At 42.6% G+C, this 23,994-nt stretch overlaps 1 protein-coding gene across 2 annotated transcripts in view; it reads left to right on the forward strand.

Annotated features, from left to right (window-relative positions):
* The window catches only part of jarid2b (jumonji and AT-rich interaction domain containing 2b), a 141,755-nt gene that overhangs the window by 69,697 nt on the left and 48,064 nt on the right, over positions 1-23,994 (forward strand). For both annotated transcript variants that reach the window (XR_013934070.1, XM_080442469.1), the window contains exon 3: positions 3,879-4,005. Coding sequence is in view for 1 of the 2 variants with exons in the window: in XM_080442469.1 (XP_080298595.1) it covers positions 3,879-4,005 (127 nt within the window). In the remaining variant the exon portion in view is untranslated. The remainder of the gene's footprint in view (positions 1-3,878; positions 4,006-23,994) is intronic.

Consider the following 23,994-nt stretch of genomic DNA (forward strand, 5'->3'; position numbering starts at 1 on the left):
GACTGTGTCTCTCTGTAATTATTAATGACATTTGCAGTGCCTCTATTTATTCATTTTTTTCATGAACTTAAAATGCTTTGAACCTGTCTGCCTGTTTAATAAGTAAAGTCATTCAGGCTGTGTTTTTGAATCAGACATGCCCACATAACTTTTCAAGATACTGCACTGCTCATGTAGAAATCCAAGGCTGGTGAAATTGACTTAATTCGTCTTGTCTCTCTTAATTACCGTTGACTTCCACCCTCCTCTTTTGGCCTAATTGGAATTCTCCCTGCCTGTTGTTGCTTTTGATTTGAGAATCTGTCTGGGGGCTTATTTTGTTTGTCTAACTTGGTTTGCTAAATATTTAATTACGTCTCAGTCGATTGGGATCACTCTGAATGCCAAGTGGAGCAATATCTTGTCTTTGATTGCCCTTGGCTTTGATTCCTGGGGTTTGTCCGAGCAACATAAAATGTCAGTGTCATCTACAAAGGACGGCTTGTATTGGAAAGATGCTACAGTATGCACATGCCTGTATTACATTTCCCAGGCCAAGTCTACGAGTAACACTCTAACTCTCAAATGGAAGCCAGCGTCATGAAGCTACAAACTGACGCACAACTGTTGTTGCCGCATGGCGGGCGTGACGTACAACAAAAACAACTGAGCTGGCTTCAACTTTATTCAGCACTCTAGTGACGTGGTTCTGTGTTTTTGTTTAATCATCTCCACTCCCCTTCTCTCTCCCCACTATTCCTGCTCTGTTCCGTAAGCTAATTATTGCCAGTTCCCTGTTCTATTTAACCCTGCCCTTTTCACTTACGCAGTGTGGCTTGATCCACACTTCTACGGTGATTTGGCAGCAATGTTGCTGGCCATGCTTGGGCGTTTCGTAGCTTTTGTCACTGCTAGTCTGAACTCAGCCAGCCAGCATCAGTGTAGAAACTGCATTCCATAATCTTATGTCCTGCCTGGGTTTCGAACCTAGGTCTCCAACATGAGAGACACATTTTTCAGGACAATTTTGGACTTCTGCTTGGCTTATGATCTTACTATACCTACCCTAAATTTCTCAATGGAAGAGTAGGGTGAACCAAATGGACCCGCAAGTCCATTTGGTTAGATTTCGTTACATTTGTCCACTCTCTGAGTTATAAATGGATATACTGACACACTGAGGATTTCACTATGTACTGTCAAGGTGCCTTTAAGCAAGGCATTCCACCTCTGTGTGCTCCAGGTAGAGGTGCTCATTGACCAACAGTAAAACACTGTGTTTGTACTTGGCAGCTCACCAGATTGGAAGCGTATGTTAGTTTATGCATGTGGTGCAGGGCTGTGCCTATAAAAAGCAAGCAGGTCAACCGATCCTCAATAAATAAAACATGAAAAATGCTCTTAAGTTGTGTAACTCAGGTAATGACTGTGTGATTGCAGTCATTTCAGAGTTTGAGCATGATCCTTAATAGACTGTACTTGCATGTCATACTAGCTAAATAGTTTGCCAAGGGTGTACATTTACTGTGCAGTCAGCATGTCTGTTTATTAGTTCTGACTACAGACTCCCTTATTAGATAGTTTGGTTTAGCAGCTTATTTACTGAAGTGTGAAGCCGGCCCGTAACCGTGACTTTCAGACCCGACCCAACTGAGACTGGTACATATACATATTTGACAGTTCTCCACATTTAAAATGAATTCTCTCTCTCTCTCTCTCCCGCTCTCTCGCTCTCTCTCTCTCTCTCTTTACAATCGTTGCTCGGCTTGTTTCATCAGAGACAGACCCATTTCTGCTAATGAAATTACATTTTAATAATAACAAACCAGAACCTGGCCCCATTGAGCCTGAAGCTATTCGTGGGGTAGGGAACACCCAAATAAGAATGTTAGGACCCATCAGCATCGGGTCCTTTGAATTTTGAAAGACTATCAGATAACTCTTCCTGCCGATACGTCTGGGGTCTTTTAAATGCCAGGTAGTTCTAGAACAGCGGCGAGAACGGACGCTAACGAACCTAAAAGCAGCTACACACTGTTAATTCATCCGTCTCCGGTCCCCTTGCCAGCGAAAACGGCGATTTTACTGTACCTTTGAAAAATCATGGAATATTCTCTGTGACCTCCGTTCTCATGGAGATCGGCTCATTACACATTCCAAAGCTATGGCCGTTTGAATGTGGCTTGATTTTTGAAAAACAGCAGATAACAGAAAACCGAGAAAATTTGACTTTTCGCATAATTTTTTTTTGTTGTGATCACGTGATTTCTGGGTGTACTCTTCTTCGGTGGTGCTTGGATCATTCACAGGCTGCGGAGCAGCGCCCCGCCCGCCATGTCGTCATAAGTCGTCCCTGGCAGTGTGGGTGTTTGGACAAAAAATCGTCAGAAGTCGTCCGTGGCAGGGAATGAGTTCAAGTGGTCGGGGGGTCATCAGATCGTTCAGCATTTCACACTACACAAGTCTCTTTCTTGAAATAGGCTGCCATAATATCGTTGTGGTTTTCACACACGCATTGATCACCGACAAGGGATTACACACTGCAAGATTTGACCAGGATGCGATCCAGACCCGATACATACATTTGTTTTTATTCCAATTCATTTTAACCGACGTCCCACAAAAAGGTTCTCTCTCTCTCTCTCTCACTCTCTCTCTCTCTCTGAAAAAAACTAACCAGCTATGCTCAATGCAATTCAGAAGCATTTCCTCTGTCATTCACGGTGATTAAAAAAAAGTATTCCTATCTTGATGACGACATGTACATGTAGGCCTACAGTAAGTGACAAAGGAATTATATCCCCTCATACCTGCAACATATTAAAACATAAAACCCTGGCTGCAACAGAGAAGGAGCGCACGTGTTCTAAATGTTTTATGATAACACCAGTTGCGTAGCGTTAGGACTTTCCTGGTCCATGCTGCTGATTCAAGATTTTTTTTATAGCGTAGCTAGCTATATTTAATACTGCAATATCAACATTGCTTTACCAATATTTGTAACACCAGATTTTTTCCATGGGGATCAAAAAAGGTCTATATCTATCCATCTGTCTAACACACACACACACACACACACACCCCCACACACACGCACACGCACACACACACACACACACACACACACACACACACCTCTCTCTCTCTGTGCAATTCCTCTCAAATAAACAGCCCCCCGCTTGCTCACTCTCTCATTCTGTTTTGTAATATTGTGGTACTATGCGGGGGGATTAAATGACAATACATGTTTTGTTGCGTGCAGGAGCGGCGCGATCATGACCCTCCCGGTACTGTGTTCTCATTGGCTGTAGCACGGATCTCCTCGGGGGAGTGATCGCAACCCCATTCATACTGTATGATTTCCAGTCGGTGACAAAGCCAAATATCAAACGTGCTAGATATGTAGAAACGCTCTGGAAGGCATCGCCCAGGGCTAGGATCGCGGCCGGATCGTCTCGGAAAGCCTTTCACATACAGCGAGCGAAGCCCGATCTTGCGTCAGATCGGGGGAGCGCCAAAAAAGGTCCCCGACAGCGCAATCTGAGCAAATATCTTGCAGTGTGTAGTAGCCCTAAGCCCACTGCTTTGGAAGCCAATCATGTCACTGCCTCAATATGAAGGACAGCCCTAAAGACTTTGGATTGGTTCTGCAATGCTGTGGTTTTTACTCTTAATTGTTTCCACCCAGTTTGAGCAAGGAAAGCTGGGAGATTGTCATCAGTCTTTAGTTGAGTGAAGCGTTTACAGACTGACATTGTGAGTCCAGGTGGAAATGTGGTGTGAATTTGAGTATTGTTGTGAAATGCACTGAGCACATGACAGAAGCCATCATGGCAGCAGCAGTGCGATAAGTAGCTGCTGGATGACCTCTAACCTCCAGCCATCTCTTCCCTCTTCAGGTTCCCTGGCCAATGGACAGCTGAACGGCTCAGGGTCGAAGGGCAGCCATAAGGAAGATGGCTCCTTACGCTCCCAGAGCCTGGATGGCAGCGGTGAATACTGTGAGGAGGGTCCCTCAAAGAAGAGGTGAGACATGTGTGTGTGTGTGTGTGTGTGTGTGTCCATTTGGTTCCTAACTATGAATCATTTAGCTGGGGGCCCCCTCAAGGACCCTGGGGGTCCCCACACCCCACGTTGAGAACCAGTGGTTTAAAGTGTTACTGTCCCTTGTGAATTTACATCTGAGAAGGAGTGTAGTACACACACACACATACACACACACACACGCGCACGCACACACACACACACACACACACACACACACACACACACACACACACACACACACAAGAGTTTTATTTGACATTCAGATCAGGGGAACAGATGACAAAACAACGGTCTTATTGTTTTGGATTTGATGGACTGGTGGTCTGTACTCATCACGTTGTGATTGTTGATGCTGTGGGTGAATGTTTTGGTGGTCGAGTTGTACTTTGTTGTAACTATTGTTATGGGTTTTTAAACTCAGGGCTGCAAATCGAGTTTCCCTGGTGGAACAATACAGATTTAAAAGAAATGAAAGCCACACGTCTTCTCTTTCTCCTCATATTGTCATACCCACGTTCTTCATTTTCCTGTTCTTCATTCTGACTCTCCCCCGTGGCGCTCTCTCTCCACCCCCATGAGTACATGGCATAAGTTTCCATCTCTCTTGTCACTGCATCCATTCCCTTTCTCTCCCTGCCTCTCTCTCTCACATTACTACGCTGTAAAATCTGGAGTGTTAATGTAACTCTAATTAAAGTGGACCAATAGGGTTCTCAGAGATAAATGAACAATTAAGATTTTACGGTGACTCTCTGTGGTCCAGTGGCTGACTGTCCAACCCAGACGAGAATAGAGATGCGTTTACAACAGCGTATATTTTCTAATAGAGTTTAGTGATTTAGGTTACCTAAGCGCTAGGCGTATGGAATCATGAACACATGCACTGATTCGAAGTGTTTAAAAGTATATTCCATTCTAATTTTACACAGACCGTGGAAGATAAATGGCTAATGTGCCAGTTTAAAGACTCTCTCTGTGGATTGAAGTAGAGAGAGAAGCGAAAAGAGAGGGAAGGTAAAAAATTAAGTACTACTGATAATGGCTACTGCACTACAGTAAGTACATACTTAAAGTACTCTGCTAACCGGTACTGCTCTAAGTATTCTGATAACGGATACTGACATCATAGTACATTGTACACACTGACAATGTGTAGGCCTACTGCACTAGTGACATGAATATGTTCCACATCAATGTCATTCCATTGCATGCTGTCTTTGTCTCTATCTTAACCACTTAAAACCTACAGTATACAGTATATATTTAGTTGACCGGTGTCCTTCAGGGGTCTACTACTTGGTACCTTCCTTTAACCCCTCCACATCAAAATTATTCGGCAAAAAAAAAAGCCAATTTACAAGCTCACTGTACAACACGACGCATTGTGAGCTTGTATAATATTGTCACTGAATTAGATGCTGATGCTGATGAATTGAGTACAATGGACCACAATGGAAACAAGCTTGTTGTGTTATGATTTTAGCATAACCTTTGACTGTACTACCTGTACTGTTAACAAACTTGTTAATAAAGTATTCAATCAATAAAAAAAAATTGCCCCAGAACAGGACCGCCAGGGTTCATGTGAATAACATCTCTCTCTGTACTGGGGGGCGTGTCTTCTCCTCCGCGTCATCAGCGCCCATACCCTAGGTGGGGTTGGCGAAAGGGCCTACTCTGTGTGGAGTTTGCATGCTCTCCCCGTGTCTCCTAGGGTAGTTAATACCTTCACAAAAACATGTAGTAATCCTGGTCACTATACCGCCTCCCCTATGACAGCCGGGGTGCACGATGGAGGGGAAGGGAACTGGTTGGAATAACGTGTTCCTTCCACGCGCTACGTCCAACCGGAAGGAACGAGCTCGAGGAGGTATGAGCTCGGCCCTGGGCTCCCTAGGCTGTGGGGGGAGTGTAGCGCCCAGGATCACTTAGAAAATTGGCACCGGGTGAAAAAAGGGTTACAAAAACAAACAAACAAAAAACATCTCTGTCTCTCTCCCTCCATCATCAGAAGTCTTTGTAATAATGAGTTTGGAGAGGAGCTATATACTGTAATACACAATGACAGCATCAACACCGCCTCATCTTTACACCTAAATGGCATTTCACTCAGGCATAATTAGCAAATTGAAGGAATGTTGCAATGCATTTTCAAATGAATAATTAAAAAAATGAAAGTTGACGCGCCCGACAATAAGCCCTTTAATTTGTTTCCAGCGTAATTTTATGACGGGATTAATGCATTCGATGAATTATGGAGAGGGATTTGTGGACCGCCGAAAGAGGTTCTAATTTTCAGCCGGAATTGCCTAAAACGTTGCCGCCTCTTCCTGCAAATGCACTTAGAAGTCGGAAGACAGAATATAATAAGATGATTGTTTTGGAAAGAACGACGACGTTAATGCATTTTGAATGTTCCAAGATTTGAAATTGCAAGCTGGAAAATATGACCATCGTCATGAGAGTCCTGCTGTGTGTAGAGTTTATAGCAGATGGACGTGGTCGTAGTGTTGTAGTGTTGCATACATGGACTCTGCCTTGTCTTTGCATAATGCATGTGCTGTCTGCGGCATTGCGTGTGTGGGTGGTAAGTGTTGTTAACCTATTAAGACCGGGAACGCATCTCTGTGTCATTTTTAGATTTCTCTGGCTATTCAAAAAAATCGCAGATATACAAGCTCATAGCGCTATGAGCTTGTAGATCTGCTATTTTCGAAAAACCGTGAAAATTTGTGCAAATCTTTCAATTATATATTTTTTTTTAAGGCAAACATTTGTAACTCAAGTCTTTGCTTCTGGGGATTCTACAAATGTCTTCTAAATCCTAAATTCTTTTTCCTAAAAACTTATGTTGCTATAATCAGTGGTTCTCAAACTTTTTCATGTCAAGGACCACCCACAATGACATGTATTTAGGCCGTGGACCCCCCCCTCCCCCATCTAAAAATATTTTGTTCCAGGGACCCCGAAAAGCAAAGATTTGAGTTCAAAATGTTCGCTTTAAAAAAATATATATTCAAAGATTTGCACACATTTTCACGATTTTTCAAAAATAGCAGATCTACAAGCTCATAGCGTGGCACGAGTTTAAAGTAAAGTACAGTAGCCAGTATAAAATATAAAATATAAAATAATACTGCGTTCACGGTTTTAATGGGTTAAGTAGAGTTACACTCAGCCTAAGTTTTCCCACGCGTCGTTTTTTTCTCTTTTTTCTTTACTTATTTGTGCCAGGCACAATCTGCCCAGGTGGCAGGTGTTTTTGTGTGTTTGTGTGTATCTGTGTTGTGTTTTGTTCTGCTAGACTCTGTCACACATTGCACACACGAACATGCACACCCACACACACACACACACATCAAAGCATCCGTGTAAGGTGGGGGTGTGGTTTGGGGGTCTCGGACAGCAGCAGATGTCTGCCTGTATAGAACCACCCATACAGGCTCCATTCACTGTGTGTTTGTGCCTATGTGTGTGTGTTAATTTTTTCTTATTAAAGAACACCTGCCTAAGTCTTCTAGCTGTCATTTGATCCTCTAGTCTGAAGCTGCTCATTACAGACCATCAATTTAGTTTTGAAACCCGTTCTGAACATGGCTGCACCGGTGTGTGGTGAAAATAATGAATCATAATGATGTTCACAATGTGTCGCCTTGAACTAGTAGATCTATTTGCTATTTCTGGCGTACAAATAAGTATAAATTAAGCATAATTTAGATGAATTTCTATTTTGGGCATGTCATAGGCAGAAAAAAAATAAGCAAATCTACAAGCTCCCAACGCTTTGCAATGTGTTGTGAGTTTATAGATGTGCTATTTTTGCCTTATTTGCGTGACACCATCGCACAACAAAGCATAGAATAGGGTTTAAAGTAATTAATAAAGTTTGATAAGGACATTCTTTTTCTCTCATGGTCAGTGTTAGTGTGTCTGTTGACGGGTACACACACACACACACACACACCCACACCCACACCCACACACTGCGTGGCTATATGAAGAAAGGCTCTATCTGTTGATAATGAAATGCGAACTGAGCCAGAACTTGTGTGTGTGTGTGTGTGCGCACGTGCATGCCCTGGCATGAGTGCCGTGCACTGTTGTTCGACGGGCCAAGCGAGACGATGCCAAACAAGAAGTGGACGCAGAAATAGGCTAATGACTGCTCTCAATTTAATGTGAGGAGAAGTAGAGAGGGAACACAGAGAGAGGAGAGGAGATGGAGGGAGAGAGTAGAAGGAAACAGAGGATGGAGAGGACAGGATGGAGAGAAAAGCATATGGATATAAAAGCGAGACGAGGCGGAAGATGAGAAGAGAGACATGAGGACAGGTGTGAGTGATTTTTGGCAGGAAGAGTCCTTCTTTAGAAGTCTGTGAGATCAGCACTGTCTGTCTTCCCATGCCTCAGAGAGAGCACATAGACTGGCACCACGCACATGCGCACAAACACACACGCACACATGCCAAGTCATTTTATTCCGCTCTACTGGCACTATCTACCTTCTAACGCTCCAAATGGGACTCTATAGCCTCCTCACACACACACACACACACACACACACACACACACATACTCGCAGGCACACATACGGGCACAGATGGAGAGACACACACACACACACACACACACACACTGAGAGAGCGCCACGTTGACCTCAGTGTTTGTCACCTAATTATCTTTTTAGTTTTTTTCTCTCATAAAGTCAGAAATCTATTCCATTAAGTCTGTTTTGAAATGTATGTTCTACCTTGATGATGTATTTGACAGTAGAATGTACCTTATTGTTGTATTTGACAGTAGAATCTACATTATTATTGTATTTTAGAGTGGAATCTACCTTGATGTTGTATATGACAGTAGAATCTACCTTGTTGCATTTGACAGTAGAATCTACTGTTATTTTGTAGTGTATATGACAATAGAATCTTCCTTTTATTTGACAGTAGAAACGGTTCACAATCGCTACTAGGTTTAAATTCCAGCAACCGATTTCCCTCCCGGCGTAACATTCAATTGCAGCTTGTTGTTAGCTTCTATTACCATTCTGGAGTCAGTTTCAGCCAACTAGACAGCTGTGCAAGGATGGCAAACACGGCTCCTGATGTTGTTTTCACATACAGTCTCTGATCATTAAAATCACCATATAGAATGTACAAGTGCTCCACTTCAATGTTGGCTTACAGTGGGAATAAGACTCCAGTTTGGCTCGAGGTAGAAAATGTTTCATCTGTCACGATTAAGTAGTTTCTCCCTGGCTTAAAATAAAGAGGATGTGATACACTGGGGGAGGGTCAATAGAGCGTAGAAGTGAGAGTTGAGGAAACAGGCTAGTAGTGATTAGCTTTATCTGATTAGAGTTTACAAGGGTTTTCCATTGTGAGGCCCAGGGGAGTTTGGCTCCGACATCACTTGAACTTAAGTTTGAAAAAAAGGAAAACGGTGTGTGTGTGTGTGTGTGTGTGTGTGTGTGTGTGTGTGTGTGTGTGTATACGCACACATACACATTCACACACAAACCTATAGAAGCCATGATGGATGAGTTGTGTTTGGATCTTTATGCAGACTTGTTCCATATGCATTATCTCGCTCTTGTCTTTCCTTCTCTCACTCATGTCTCTCTCACTCTTTTTTTTACGTTTTATTTCTTTATCTATCTCCCTCTATCACTATTCTTTACTCTGTCTCTCTCTCTCTCTCTCTCTCTCTGTATTGAACCTCATACGGTACTCTTTGAATGTATTCTCTCTGTTGTCTCAGCCAAGACACACAGTCGCACACACTCAGCTGCTGCCGCTTGTTTTGTTTTGACTTGGTGAATGCCAAGTGTGTGAACGCACATGCACAGACACGCCCGCATGCATGTGCACACACATGCACGCACACACAGCTAGCGTAACCAATGCTTGTCAGCAATGCATAATCGCCATGGCCATATATGATTACACACACACACACACACACACACACACACACACACACACACACACACACACACACACACACACACACACACACACACACACACACACACACACACACACACACACACACACACACACACACACACACACACACACACACACACACAGCCAGTTAATAGTGAGCTATTATGTGCGTATTGATTTGCTGTAAACAGGGTTGTGAAGTGGACTACAGTATAAGGAACAGCATGTCAAGACCAAGCTCTGCTGTTAGCCTTAATGATTCACATACATGTACACACACACACACACACACACACACACACACACACACACACACACACACACACACACACACACACACAGTATATGCACAACACCACCATTTATCTACTGTTAACAGAGCACAACACATGTCGAACATCCCTCACTTCCTCCTAATTGTGAATTAAATGTAATTGTTTTTGTGAGCAAAATGAATACTACTTTTGTTTTCATATTTTTTTTAAAATAATACATACAGAATAGATCAAATAGAGTAGAATTCCTGTAATGGGCCTGGTGTAAATAACCTGCTTGTTGTAAATGAATAGATTGTTTTTTGTTTATATTTATAGATGATCATTTGTATGGGCTTTGACTTAGAATTGCATGTTGGTGAAGGAAGATAATGTATTGATCATATATCACCCTAACCCTTGATCAGATGTTGTGAACTGAGATGTGACTGATAGGACTAGGCCTGTCACAATTGTTACATAATCGCCTAATCGCAATTGTTAGAGATCATTGCAATTATTAGAGATCATTGCAATTATTACTTTTTTTGTATATTTAAGTTATTTGTCATATCTGCCCTGTGCAATTTGTGATTATGAAGCCTAAAAACCTAACAGAAATTGTATTCATGTGTTCCAATGTTCAATGCCAAAAACACAATTAAATTGTTAATCGCAATCATTTGTGCGACAATTAATCGTCAACTTAAATTGGTAATCGTGACAGCCCTTAGGCTCTGGACCCCATGAGCTGAACACTTTAATAAAAACAAATCATCAATCATGTTCAGCACATAATGTCCCTGATGCACCCCAGTTGCATTGGTTTTGTGTTTGTCTCAGTCTAGGGTACAATAGTTTACAGCTGTCTGATCTCTGCATTGTGAAAATGACTGATCAAATTCTATTCACTCAACTCGCTCTCTCTCTCTCTCTCTCTTTCTCTCTTTCTCTTTGTCTTCTCTCTCTCCTCTCTGTGTCCTTCTCTTGTCTCATTGTGTCTCTGGTATCATCTTTAAGTGTCTCCAAATCCTCTCTAAACTGTTCTGATTGTTTGAAGTCTCACAGCAGCCTTATGGAAACCTTCCGCTCTGCTGGAATGGCAAGCAGAATGCAATACACGCTCGGGGACAGTTACGCACATTTAGTGTGTGTGTGCGTGTGTCTTGGGTGTGTATACACCTAAAGCTCTCTACATGGATGGGGGAGATGGGGGACATATACGGCCAGGGGTGAGGGCCTGAATACGTGTTCTGCGTTTCGGGATCACATACTCATACACACACATACTGTGTGAAGCTAACTTTTACTGCAATGCGTAATTACAGGAGCTTGTAGATCTGCTCTTTTTGGCAAGCGACACCGCGGTTCTACGGAGTATGAATTAGGTTTAAGAGTTGGCTGTGTACTAGCGGGGTGTTGGAAAACACTCCGGTGCAGAGCGTGAGCTCTTGTGCAGCTCAGACTATTCATCTGAACCTGGGGAAGGAAAACACACAGGAGAGAGAGAGAGAGAGATTAGTCTGTGTTCTGTTCTGTGTGTGAGGCTTCCCAGGTGTGCCAACATGCACAGTGGTTGTTGCAGACACATATTTTATGCATTTCATGTTACTCAGCAACAATCTTTCAAATCTCTAGTTACTTGTTCAGATACCTGCGCAAAAGTATGCTGACACGGAACCCCTCTTTTGGAAAAAGAACTGTTTGTTTTGTCTACCATAGGAGCTTATAAGCTAACGTCGGTCTGTCCGCCTGACCCTAGCTTAATTACACTGATTGCTAAGCGCTAACAGCCCCTGCATGCGCTCTTGATGTTTATTGACCCAGCCTGGCTGTGGTCAGCCAGCCCTGGGGGTGATTTAAGATGGACGTCAGGGGCAGAGGTCACAGGGTCAGAGTTCATGGTGGGCGTGGGGAGCATTAAATGGCTCCGAACGCTGGACCTTGACTGCTAACAGAGCATAACGTTTAAGTGGAGTGTTTCATCTTTTTTCTTCCTGGTTCAGGCAGAGGGAAACGAGAGACGGGCAAGAATCAATCACGAGTCAAGGTCAGCGGGCGAATAATGTTTACGTTATTTCAGATGAGCGGACCCTTAATTCTGTTTGTCCCAGCTATTGGCTTTGTGCCCTGCTCTCATAACCATATGTTGCGTATGATCTCTGGCGCCGCAAAAGAAGATTTGTGTTTTTATCGTGGCGGTACTTAAGGCTCACAGAGCTCGATTTAAATGTGGCACCATCTTGGCATATTAGCATTTTTAAGGTGACAAAGCGGACAATAGGCGACTTCCAACTGACCTAATATTACATTCATATATTCAGAGAGACGCAGCGTTGCTTGATCTATTGTCAAGATGTCTTTCTTTCTATATGTGCCTATCAGACCATCGCCCCACTAGTGGTTTGATTCCAAAAGGCAACGGAGAATCCAAGGGTATATTTAAATACACACACACACACACACACACACACACACACACACACACACACACACACACACACACACACACACACACACACACACACACACACACACAGCCTGGCATTTCTCTTATCTCAAATGAATATCAGTAGTATTGTGACTGCGTAAAGCATATAGCTCTTACAGCAGTATTGGGACACACATACACACTTCCTATACTGTTTTGCTCTTATTTAAAGCAGTCCAGATGCTTATTAATAAATAAAGTGGTGTAGTAACCTATAACCACTGTCATGACTGATTGCTCTGTGTACACAGGAAAATCCTCAAGTGTTCATTTACCTCGTAAAGTGTACAAATGTAACCAAATGGACCCATACATGGTTACCTATTGTACAGTCTCTTGAGTTACAAATGGGCAAATTAACACTGAGGAGTTTACTGTGTACTACTGCCTAGCAAAATGAATGTAAGACGAATTGTGCTTATTTGTTCAGTCAGTGAACTTGGCTCTTTGACTAATGATATTTTGCGCGTGTGTAGGTGCGAGATGGCCTACATTTGGTCATGTCTGTCTGCAGTCCACAGGGTCAGAGGGTCAGTTTAGTGCACAAACTGTCCAGACAGGAAAGCTATAAACATATCGGAGTAAAGTGAACACACCACTGTTTACTCTGCCACACCCTCGGCCATTATGCTCTGTCTGTGTGGAGAATGCATTTCTCTCACTCATACGTACTCACAGGCCTACAGCTTGTCTTACTCTTTGTGTTCATATTGTAATGCATACTGATGTATGTCACCCCCTAGCACTCCTATTTCCTTGTATCCTTTATTGTCACTTGCTATATGATAGTTATATTACGCAGAAATATGTTGGTTACTTGTTCACATTATGTTATTTAAAAAAAAAATCTTGACCACAAATGCTAAGAATGTTGTTTAGACAGATGCTAAGTTTGATGCTTTCTTTGAAGTACTAAATTAACTTCTTTGGAGTCTACTTGCATGACCTTTTACCATGTTGTTTGTTGACTAAGTTTCATGCCATTTACTCTGATCTTGAACTTTTAAGTCACCCTGGATAAAAGTGTCAGCTAAATGCCTAAATTGTAAAAGTGTAATTTAGCAGGCCCAGTCTCTGACCTGCAAACACAGTCGGCTGTTCCAACAAAGAGAACCAGGCAGTTAGTAGTCAGCTGGGGAGTTAGCAGTTGCATCTGTCATACGCTACGTTTAGGCTAAGCTTCAGCGTATTTGTATGCATACACACGCAAACTTGCGCACATTGTTATGTTTAATGTGAATATGATGAATGCTTTCAGTATGTTTAAGAGTCTGAGCTTTTACATTCAGGTACAGTAAACAAATGAAGACAAGACAGCCCATCATAGACGTTTACAAAACGCATGGCAACGTGCATTCGTATCGCTTACAGCACAAAGGAACGCTCGCACAAACACACTCTCGGCTCGTGAGTCGGCTCACACGTGCACGTACACGCAAAGCCAGCTGCAGTTAGGTAGTCTTTTATCAGAACCACATTGACCATCTGGAGCCAGTTAATACAGCCCTCTAGGTACAGACCCCTTGATCAGTGCATCATTACTCACACAATAAGGTTTACAATGGGGAGGGAATGCAATATCTAACCTCAGCTTGTCATATTTATAGAGAACTGATGCAAGATCGCAGTCCAGTTTTTAATTCTTACCAAAGCATACAGAACACTGAACTTCACTGTAGTACTGGTTTGTGTGTGGTTGCGTGCCATTGTCCCGGACCGAAAATAGCCAATCTACAAGCTCACAATGTACTGCATTGCGACCCGTTTTGAGGTTGTAGATCGGCTATTTTTGGCAGGCAACACTGGTGAGCAACTAAGTATAAATCAGGCTTCAGGCTGTTTGGATATTTGGGCAGATAAATCCCGTACTAAAGTAATTCCGCATTGAAATATATCCCCTCTGTCTGTGTTTTTAATTATAATGTGAAATACAAAGCTCTGGTTTTCTATCGCCATGAGATGTTTGTTGTGCACTTGTTTGTTTCTGTATTTACATTTACATTTGCCCTCAAGTGGAATTGAAGATAGTTGAATATCTTTTTACTCTTTAATTTGCCGTACGAGAGAACAGTGAGAACTCGTTCTGTTCCGGATCACAAGAGAATACGCCTCTATCTCTGTGGGATTGTTGCCTTTTAATTTGTGCTTTTCTCTGTGGCGTGGCTGACCCCCGTCCATGTCCATATTCTTAGCTTTGCTTTCTTTTATTACTGCCTTTGTCTCTCTCTCTGTATCTATCTCTTCCTCACCCACTTCCCACACTGTATCACTCAGCTTCTCTGGGCTTGTGGTTGTCTGTGCTGAGGTGTTGAAGTGTCTATGGTGTTGGAATGTCTTTGAAGCAGCGTGGTGATTGACGCCAGGCTGCAGATAAGCTTCTGTCCCCACAAGCTGTGTCAGGACAGAGGAGAGGAAAGGGACCCGGAGAGGAAAGCTTTGAAACGGCTATGCCTTTCATTTGTACGCTTGGCATTTCCCCAGCCTTCCTATACTAGAGTTTCACTGTCAAATGAACCCACTAACATCTTGCCAGCATACCCTGGTAGCACCAAATATCTGGTGGTTGTAGACGTAGTCAGACTAGTTTAATTCATGCAATGCAGAAACATGCCACTGTCAGTTGTTGAACGCGACTGTACGCAATGGTGGGACTGGAGGGGCTGAATAGTGCTTTGAAGTTCCACATTAAACCGGCGTTAGCTCATATTCCATTAGCCTGACTGATTCCATATCAGATGACTTCACCCACACACACACTGACCACCGCACATGATAGCCAGAGGTCTGATGTAAATTATGTGAAGCCATGGCGATTTCTTTGTCGGGGATACAGTGCATGGTCTGACATCAGGTCTCTCCACAGACATGAATCATTTAAGATGTTCACACGTCATTTTACAGCTCTTTCACCTCGGTGTGCTGGTCCACATCTAACTACAAGTAGAGGTTTTGCAGAGCTTTTATGTCCTACCCCGGATTCGAACGCACGTGAGACCCAAACATCTAAGAGGGATTCCCTTCAGGTTCAAGGGAGATATTGCACTTATGAGCTTCCGATATTACTGCTTGGCAACTAGTAGGTTTTCCTACCCGACCCAAGGCCTAAATGTCTCAAAGCCATGGAAGAGAAGGGAAACCAACTCTAACCACTGCAGACATATTAGTTATATTGTATTAAAGATAGGGTAGGTGATATTGTTGGTTAAAACACATTTTTAACCCTAACCCTTGTTAAAAGGTTGAAGCACTATTCTGATAGTAATCATTGCTATAGAGTGTTTGTTCAGTAACAGGAGTCTCTTCAGCTCTTTAATAAACAGAAGCTAAATGTTCAGGTAGGTGGCAAACTTTCAGTCAATCATTTATCAGCTTAATTGTTTCGGCCTGGCGAGAGAGTATGTTTTCGCCTCCGTCCGTCCGTCCGTCCTGTCAGTGTGTTAGCAGCTAATCTCTGGCACCGTTGGCCCGGTCGCTCCGAAACTGTGCACACACACTCCCTGGATGCCAATTCAGAACCTCTGCCCCAATTCTTTTCACATGGGCCTGTTATAGTGCCACCAGGAGGCCGATTTGTGCAAAACCCTTTTTTTTTTACATTACTCCTACAGATTTTATCCAAACGTCATGCAAATCGGTACACAGTATCTCTATAGTCATGTGATCAACACAAATCTGTCCGATATCCCATATTCCATCCTCATTGCCTATGGTTGGCTTCCAAAGTTTGCAGGATTGGTCCGTTTTGAACAAAAAGCCTCAAACTATGCACGCAGCTTGCGATTTCCGTGAATTTTCACACGCACATTCCCACTAGGCCGAGGAAGAAATGCCACCCTTTTCACATTGGCCTGTTATAGCGCCACCAGCAGGTCTAATTTAGCAAAACACATTTTTGGAACAAAATGCCTCAAATCATGAATGCAGTGTCTGATTGCCGTGAAAGACCTAAGAATAAATGGCACCCTTTTCACATTGGCCTATTATAGCGCCACCAGGAGGCCACAATAACGTACCTGACCTGGCGGAGACCTGTGCTCCGAGGAGCACTTTTTCTAGTTTTTATAGTGTTCCAGTTCAAATTGTCTGCTCATTTCTTTGTGTCATCACTTCCAATTTCACGTGTATAATCCATTAAAACCGGGAAAGTATCTGTCATTTTACATTTTTAAAATAGCAGATGTGCAAGCTCGTAGCACGTCACTTGTATATCCGCTATTTTTGAACATTTTTGAAAAATCTTGAAAGTGTGAGAACCACTGATTTTAGAAGGCATTTGTTGAATCGGCCTCAGGTCTTAATGGGTTAATATGTATCCTGTCTGAGTTCTGAAATTGGTATCCCAACATGAAAATGCATTTTCTGTTTATCAAAGAGCTGGAGAGACATGGAAACTCCTGTTACTGAACAAACACTATAGCAATGAATACTTTCATAATATAGAGCTATTTAACACTTATGTTAACCAAAGGAAATCGCTTACCCTACCTTTGACATACTATTTAATTTGTTTTGTTTTATTTTAATCATTCATCTGGCAGCCAATCTGAAACTTTTTGAACCCCCAACACTATCACAGACTCTTGTCTTGTTTGTAAGACTCTTGTCTTGTTTGCAAGACTCTTGTCTTGTTTGGTGGTCATGGTGTTGGAGGTTAAACGCCACATTCTGCCTGTTTCTATACAAGAAAGTAGCCTGTTACTGTCCTTGCCTCTTGGGCAGAACTTTCTGCAAAGCTAGATGTAGAAAGTAGCTGCTTGAGTATATAGTTATAAGTCTTAACATGTCCATATGACTCAAGGTCTCCTGGTTCATGATATGGGTTTGATTTAGCAATTTGTCTCCAGATTTTCCACGCTGTCCTTTGACGATTTGTTTCCATTCCTGCACGGTTTGGCATTGTGCTTTTTGCTTGCACACAATGGACTTGATGCATCAATATTTAATGGGTGTAAAACATTGAAAGATACCGTCATGCTGTGCCAACAACTTATCTAATAAATCAAACATGCATGGAAGATATTTTTTTTCAGCAATCATTCCTGTCTAATTTGCAGTGAAATAATTAACACTGCCTGCATTTAGGAGCGTTTCCTGCACGAATGACTACAATTTACAGCGTGATAAATCAGGCCCCATTTGTCTGCACACACACAAACAGCTTCTCTACACTCTGCGCTCCCTGCTGATGTCATCACTTGATAAAAAGGAAAGTGGCTTGAAGAGAGTGAACTTGTTACATCTTCTAGAGATCTATTCACTCAATTGAACACCTGAAGAAGTCCAGGCAGAAAAAGTTTTTCATGATCAAAATATATAATGTAAAAATGTGTTTTCAAATAATTTGTGGCCAGTTCCCATCTGCAGATAGTTTTAATAATCAATAACAAGTGCTGTGTTTTGTGTGTGTGTGGGTGGGTGGTGTTTTCTTCGCATACAGTGGTGTAGTTGGGACAGATGTAGCTTTTCATGCCAGGTAAAGAGCCTGCATCCCACTTCAATATTTCAAGAATTGTATTTAGAATAGCACCACATTACCATGCGTGTTACCATGCAGTGGAAAAGCAACTTAAGTCTTATTTCTCTCATCTTCCTTCTAGTTGCAATTTTGTCCCATTTCTTTCTCTCCGCCCACATCTGTATTCCTTGCTCCCCCTGTCTCTGTTTCTCTGCCTGCCTGTCTCTGTTTGTCTACCCACTGTCTGTCTGTGTCTGCCTACCTAAATGTCTTGTGTGATATTAGACAGCCGGTTGGAAACAATGGATGAAACAGTGGATGAAAGACATGCATTAATTTTAGTACACAATGTTTTACTAAGCATACGAATAAAGTGTTAATGTTGAACTTGCTTGGAAAGTTATCTTGGTGTTGTCAGCCAGCCAGCCGTTTTGAGAGTTAATTAAGAATTTCAGGTCATCACTCAGACTAAGCAGCAACACAAAAACCAAACAGATGGGTTGTTGCCTCATCTGTTCCCAATAAAGATAAGTGGTCCAGTGTTGACATGTTGACAAAACGATGCAGTGTGATCCATATTTTCACTGGAATGGAGAAGGAATGTAGAGGATAACAGTGCCATGATTATTTAAATTCCCCCAGCCTCCTGACACCCACAGTTAATAATAATGATAATAATTTCACATTCTGTGCTCAGCTTTAGTGGATTTCACTCCCTCAAGAAACCAGATATGTTTAGATTGATTGTGTTTTGTATTTTTATTTGACTTCCGTAATGATTGCTCATGTGGACTTTTTGTATTAGGCTCTATCTCTGCCGTTATAATCAAACGTGAGAAATGCTATCTTCAACACATATACAGTACATGCATACAAGAGAGGCTGGTGCCATAGCTTGCAAGTTGGCTAATCCATCCAACAAATATGCTGATGACCTTTGTGTATCTTTGGCTGTTTTTGTGTAGGGTTCCTGTGTTGGTTAATAGGTAACAGATAGCTCGGGGGCCAGCCCAGTAAAACCAGCAGATCAGGATGGCAGTCTAGACAGGATGTTTAAAAGTGCCTCATGGTTTTCCCACTTGACTTAACTGGCTCATCCTAGCCCAACGTCTTGTTCTGTTGTGTCTGTCTGTCTGTCTGTCTGTCTGTCTGTCTGTCAGCCATCTTGTCTTCTTGTTTCTGTTGTGATTGGTAACTAATTTCCTCTCAACCTGTCCTCCTGTCTGGCTCCCATCTCTTCAAGCAGTTCAGTGGAAACCTGTTCATCTAAAACCAGCCCTGTGTGGAACTAACCAGAGTTTCACTTTCAAAACAGATTTTCATATAGAGCTCAGCTGCTCTGCTTTAGGAGTTGTTCACAGCAGGCGGTAGTCTGTCATTCACTAGCCAGCTAAACAACTTGTATTCATGATGGCTCACGTGCACCTCTGTTCACATACAGTATGCATGTCCACATGCAGGTTGGGTAGAACTTGACAGATGCATGTTTATTACTATTTAATTTGAGACTGCATTGACGTCTGAAAAAAGATGTGTGTGTGTGTGTGTGTGTGTGTGTGTGTGTGTGTGTGAGAGATCCCCAGTGCTTATTGTTGAGTAGCTAATTGGCAAGAAAAGCCCCATTCTAGTTTTGTTCTCTGTGTTGATAATTAGTCATTGGCATTTAGTCTGTTGTCAGTGAGGGAGTTGTGTTCCCTGATGAACAACAACAGCCTGCTGCTTTTATTGTTCATTGTAATGCTCTACTATTTATTTCTGTAGTCTCTTTCTTGTGAAGAGTACAATTTAAATGAAGATTGATGCATGTATTCGTGTTTCAGCAACACTCGCACACGTGCGCTGGTATTACTATAGTTTTGAGATCACAGTTTTAGGACGGCAATTTTATAAATGCCATTTTACCTTCTTTTTTTCATCCTAAAGCCTATACTTACTGTTGTTGTGCGCTGGTATTATACACAGAAAATAGCTGATCTACAAGCTCAAGCTGACAAAGCCAGAGAGAGTGTGAAACAGCATTAACAGCGTCTAGTCATTCATTTACTTTAGCACATTGGAATTCCTTGGGCATCAAGTTCACTTGAGTATACGGCCAAAGAATTCTCTCGATACACAACATTAATATAATGGTGTATATATACGGTAGTTGATAATAATCCTCACTATGAGAAACGTTGTCTGGGTCCACAGTGTTCAGACCAATGCTCTAGTCTAGGCTTTGTAAAGTAGACAAGTGCTTAAAAAATGTAAGTAGATAAAATCTGGTCCCTCTGGAAAAAGTACAAAAAGATTTTTTTTATTATAAACGCTGTCCCATTGTCCTGCGGTTTTGAAAGCCCAGATTTTGCCTAATACACTGCAGTGATACTGCTAGTGCTACATCTCCTGGAACCAATGAATTAATTCTGTTGCATTCACACGAGGCACTGTGAAATGCACACATACAGTATAATACATGATTCTCTTTCTCACACACACACACACACACACACACACACACACACACACACACACACACACACACACACACACTACTTCCTTAAAGGCCCGGTTAGGAATAGTTTAGTAACATGTAAATTAGGGCTAACTGTATATTCACATACATTCAGAACACAAATAAAATAACAAAGAGAGGATTGGTTCTGTTTTACTCCAATACCAACACAAACAAAGCTATTACAAAATATAGCAAACAAAGTAAGAAAAAAAAGAAAATAATGTCCTGTTGTCTAATATTTAGTCCTTTGATTAAGACATGATTCACTTGATTCAAATCAGCCTTAACGCTCTCTTCACTATTTCCATCTCTCACTGTTTGTTCTCTCTCTCTCTCTCTCTGTCCATTAATTACACTCATCATCTCTGTCCTTGTATATATGTCTGTACAGCAGATGTTGTTCTGTACATTTTGCAGCGTGTACGCAATCACCTCTCCATTTTGTCTCCTATTGAGTTTAAAGCCGTGTCACTGCAGGGAATTGACACGTTTTGACACAGAGGTCTTCTCCCGATTTAAGTGTAATCTGAGAGCTCCCCACCTTTCAGCCGCCACGCCAAATGCATTGTGGGTGTTTGCCGGGCACGATTCTATCTGCCCTCACTTCAATCTGCTCCGTGGCAAATTGGCAAATAATGTCAGGATATCACATTGCTACGATTGCTATCCCTCCCCGTTTATAGCAGAGCTGAGAGCTTACACACACACACACAACACACACACACACACACACACACACACACACACACACACACACACACACACACACACACAGCACTAATCGATTGAGGCCTCTTGCTGCCTCCGACAGTTCAGAATTTCCAGGGGGCGGGTGGGGGGGGGTGGGGTGTGTGTGTGTGTGTGTGTGTGTGTGTGTGTGTGTGAGAGAGTGTATACTGTATGTGGGAGGGAGTGTACACGTATATGTGTGTGAAATAATTGTCCATCATTCTTTCTCAGACACGCTGTTCTTTTAAAATCCCTTTTTCTCAGTGAGAGAGCGAGAGAGAGAGACAGTCACAGGTCTTGAGAGTCACAGGTCTTTACAAAACGTGTGAAAAATAAAGTGGTGCAGTGAGAGTGAAAATGTAGGAATAAATGTAGAAAGAAAAGGCAGACGAAGAAGGATACACAGAAATAGAGAAGAAGGAATTGGACGGTGTGAAGTCAACTGATCTAATAATGATGATAATAGATACAATTTATATAGCGCTTTTCTAAATACTCAAAGTCGCTTTACAGAAAACAGAAAAAACAAGATAAAATTGTTAAAAACTAAGAACCCAAAAATGAATAAATGAAAATAAGGTAGAAAAGGGGGATTTGGATTAGGTAGGGAATGCCTGTCTGAAAAGGTGGGTTTTGAGTGTGGTTTTAAACGTGGCGAGGGTGGGAGCAGCTTTGATGTGAGCTGGGAGTGAGTTCCAGAGGGTGGGGGGGGGCAACTGAGAAAGCCCCGTCTCCCCAGGTCCGTTTCTTTGTCCTGAGGCCATGTCTGCGGAGTATCTGTCCGAGGGGGAGCAGGTACAGGATGAAGAGGAGAGGGCCAAGTACTGAGCCTTTGGGGACACCATGGGTGACAGGAGATGTGAATGATTGGCAGTTGTTAATGGAGATGAATTGATGTCTTGTCAGAGAGGTATGATTTGAACCAGGAGAGGGCAGTGTCAGTGATTCCAAGGGTGGATTTGAGGCGTGAGATGAGTATGGCATTGGGTATGGTATCAAAAGTAGCACTGAGGTCAAGGAGGATGAGAATGTGGAGTGAGCCGGTGTCAGAGGATAGCTTTGATGAGGTCAGTCTCTCTACTGTGTTTGGTGCGGAAGACGGATTGAAATTTGTCCATAGAGGTCGTTTGTTTCCATGTATGCAGTGATTTTAGTAGCGAAAACACGTTCCAGGATATTTGACAGAAATGGGAAGTTTGAGATGGGCCGGTAATTCTTGGGGAGTCAGGGTCAAGACGAGGTTTTTCGAGAATCGGTGTGATGGAGGTGAGCTTTAGGGGGAGGGGGTTACAGATCCAAAGGAAAGGGCGGCGTTAATAGTTTTTGTGATGAGCGGGGAGGAGAGTGGGGAGGCAGTCCTTGAGGTGGTTGGTGGGGAGGGGGTCCAGGGAGCAGGTTGAGGACTTCATACCAACAACTACTGAGGAGAGGTCATAAATGAAGGAGTGTGAGATGGTGTTTCCATGGGTTTGAGGAGTTTGTTGATGGTGGAGAAGAGTACTCTGGGTTTGCCACTGCCAGACTGAATGATTCCAGAATGGGAAGAGCGGGTGGAGTTGATGGTGTCTTTATAGAGCTGCATGTGTATGTCAGTATGAATGGTGAGACTGGTCTTCCCGGCGAGCCTTTCCAACCGTCGGCCCTTGGACTCGAGGTGGCCATCCGTGTACCAGGGGGCAGTGTGTGAGAAGGTGATGGATGGGGTTTGGACGGGTGCAAGCTGGTCCAGGCAAGGTCTAATGGACAACTGAATTACCTTTCAACTATTGCTCAGCACGACTCGTTGCATTACCTGTGTATTTGTGTGTTACATAGGGACACGGCTGTGTGGCCATTATCGCACACACGCACACACACACACACACACACACACACACACACACACACACACACACACACACACACACACACACACACACACACACACACACACACAGAGACACACACACAGAGACAGAGACACAGACAGACAGACAGACAGACAGACAGACACAGTGATTAGTTCTTTTTCCCAAATGGCAATTCTTGCAACATCCCCTAGAGTGTGTGTGTACGAGACTCTAGAATGTTGCATGTTGTTTACATCACTGTCTTCCAGTTCAATACGTTTCTTTGTGTTAACCACTTAAACCCTTTATTCTTAGTAATTCAGACCTGAGTTGATACAGTACTTGGTACCCTTTTTTTCCTTTTTTGCATATCGGCTATGTTTGCCGAACGTTCCCCCTAGAATAGGGTTGAAGGGATTAAGGTGACATTTTAGCATGTTGTGTAACACGTCATTACAGACCTGGTTTTAACTTGACCGTAGTCCCCCAGGGTTCTGTACTAGTCTGGAACCCTGGGGGGTACAACTTGTTGTTAACTACTTGTACAAACTCTTGTTTTATTGTTTTATTGGATCTTGTTTATTCAATACACTTATTTGTTTTAGCTCTTGCTCATTTGATTTTCCTGTTTTGTCTCATCTGTTTATGAAAGTAGGTAGCTGATATATTGCACTTTTACTGCGCTAGGTATACTCATGGTTGCTTGTTTTAGAAGAGAATGCACTTAATGCTTCTGGTGATTAGTAATTTCTATGTTGAATGCAT

Source organism: Gymnoscopelus braueri (genome assembly GCF_963280865.1).
Source record: "Gymnoscopelus braueri genome assembly, chromosome: 11".
Lineage (NCBI taxonomy): Eukaryota > Metazoa > Chordata > Actinopteri > Myctophiformes > Myctophidae > Gymnoscopelus > Gymnoscopelus braueri.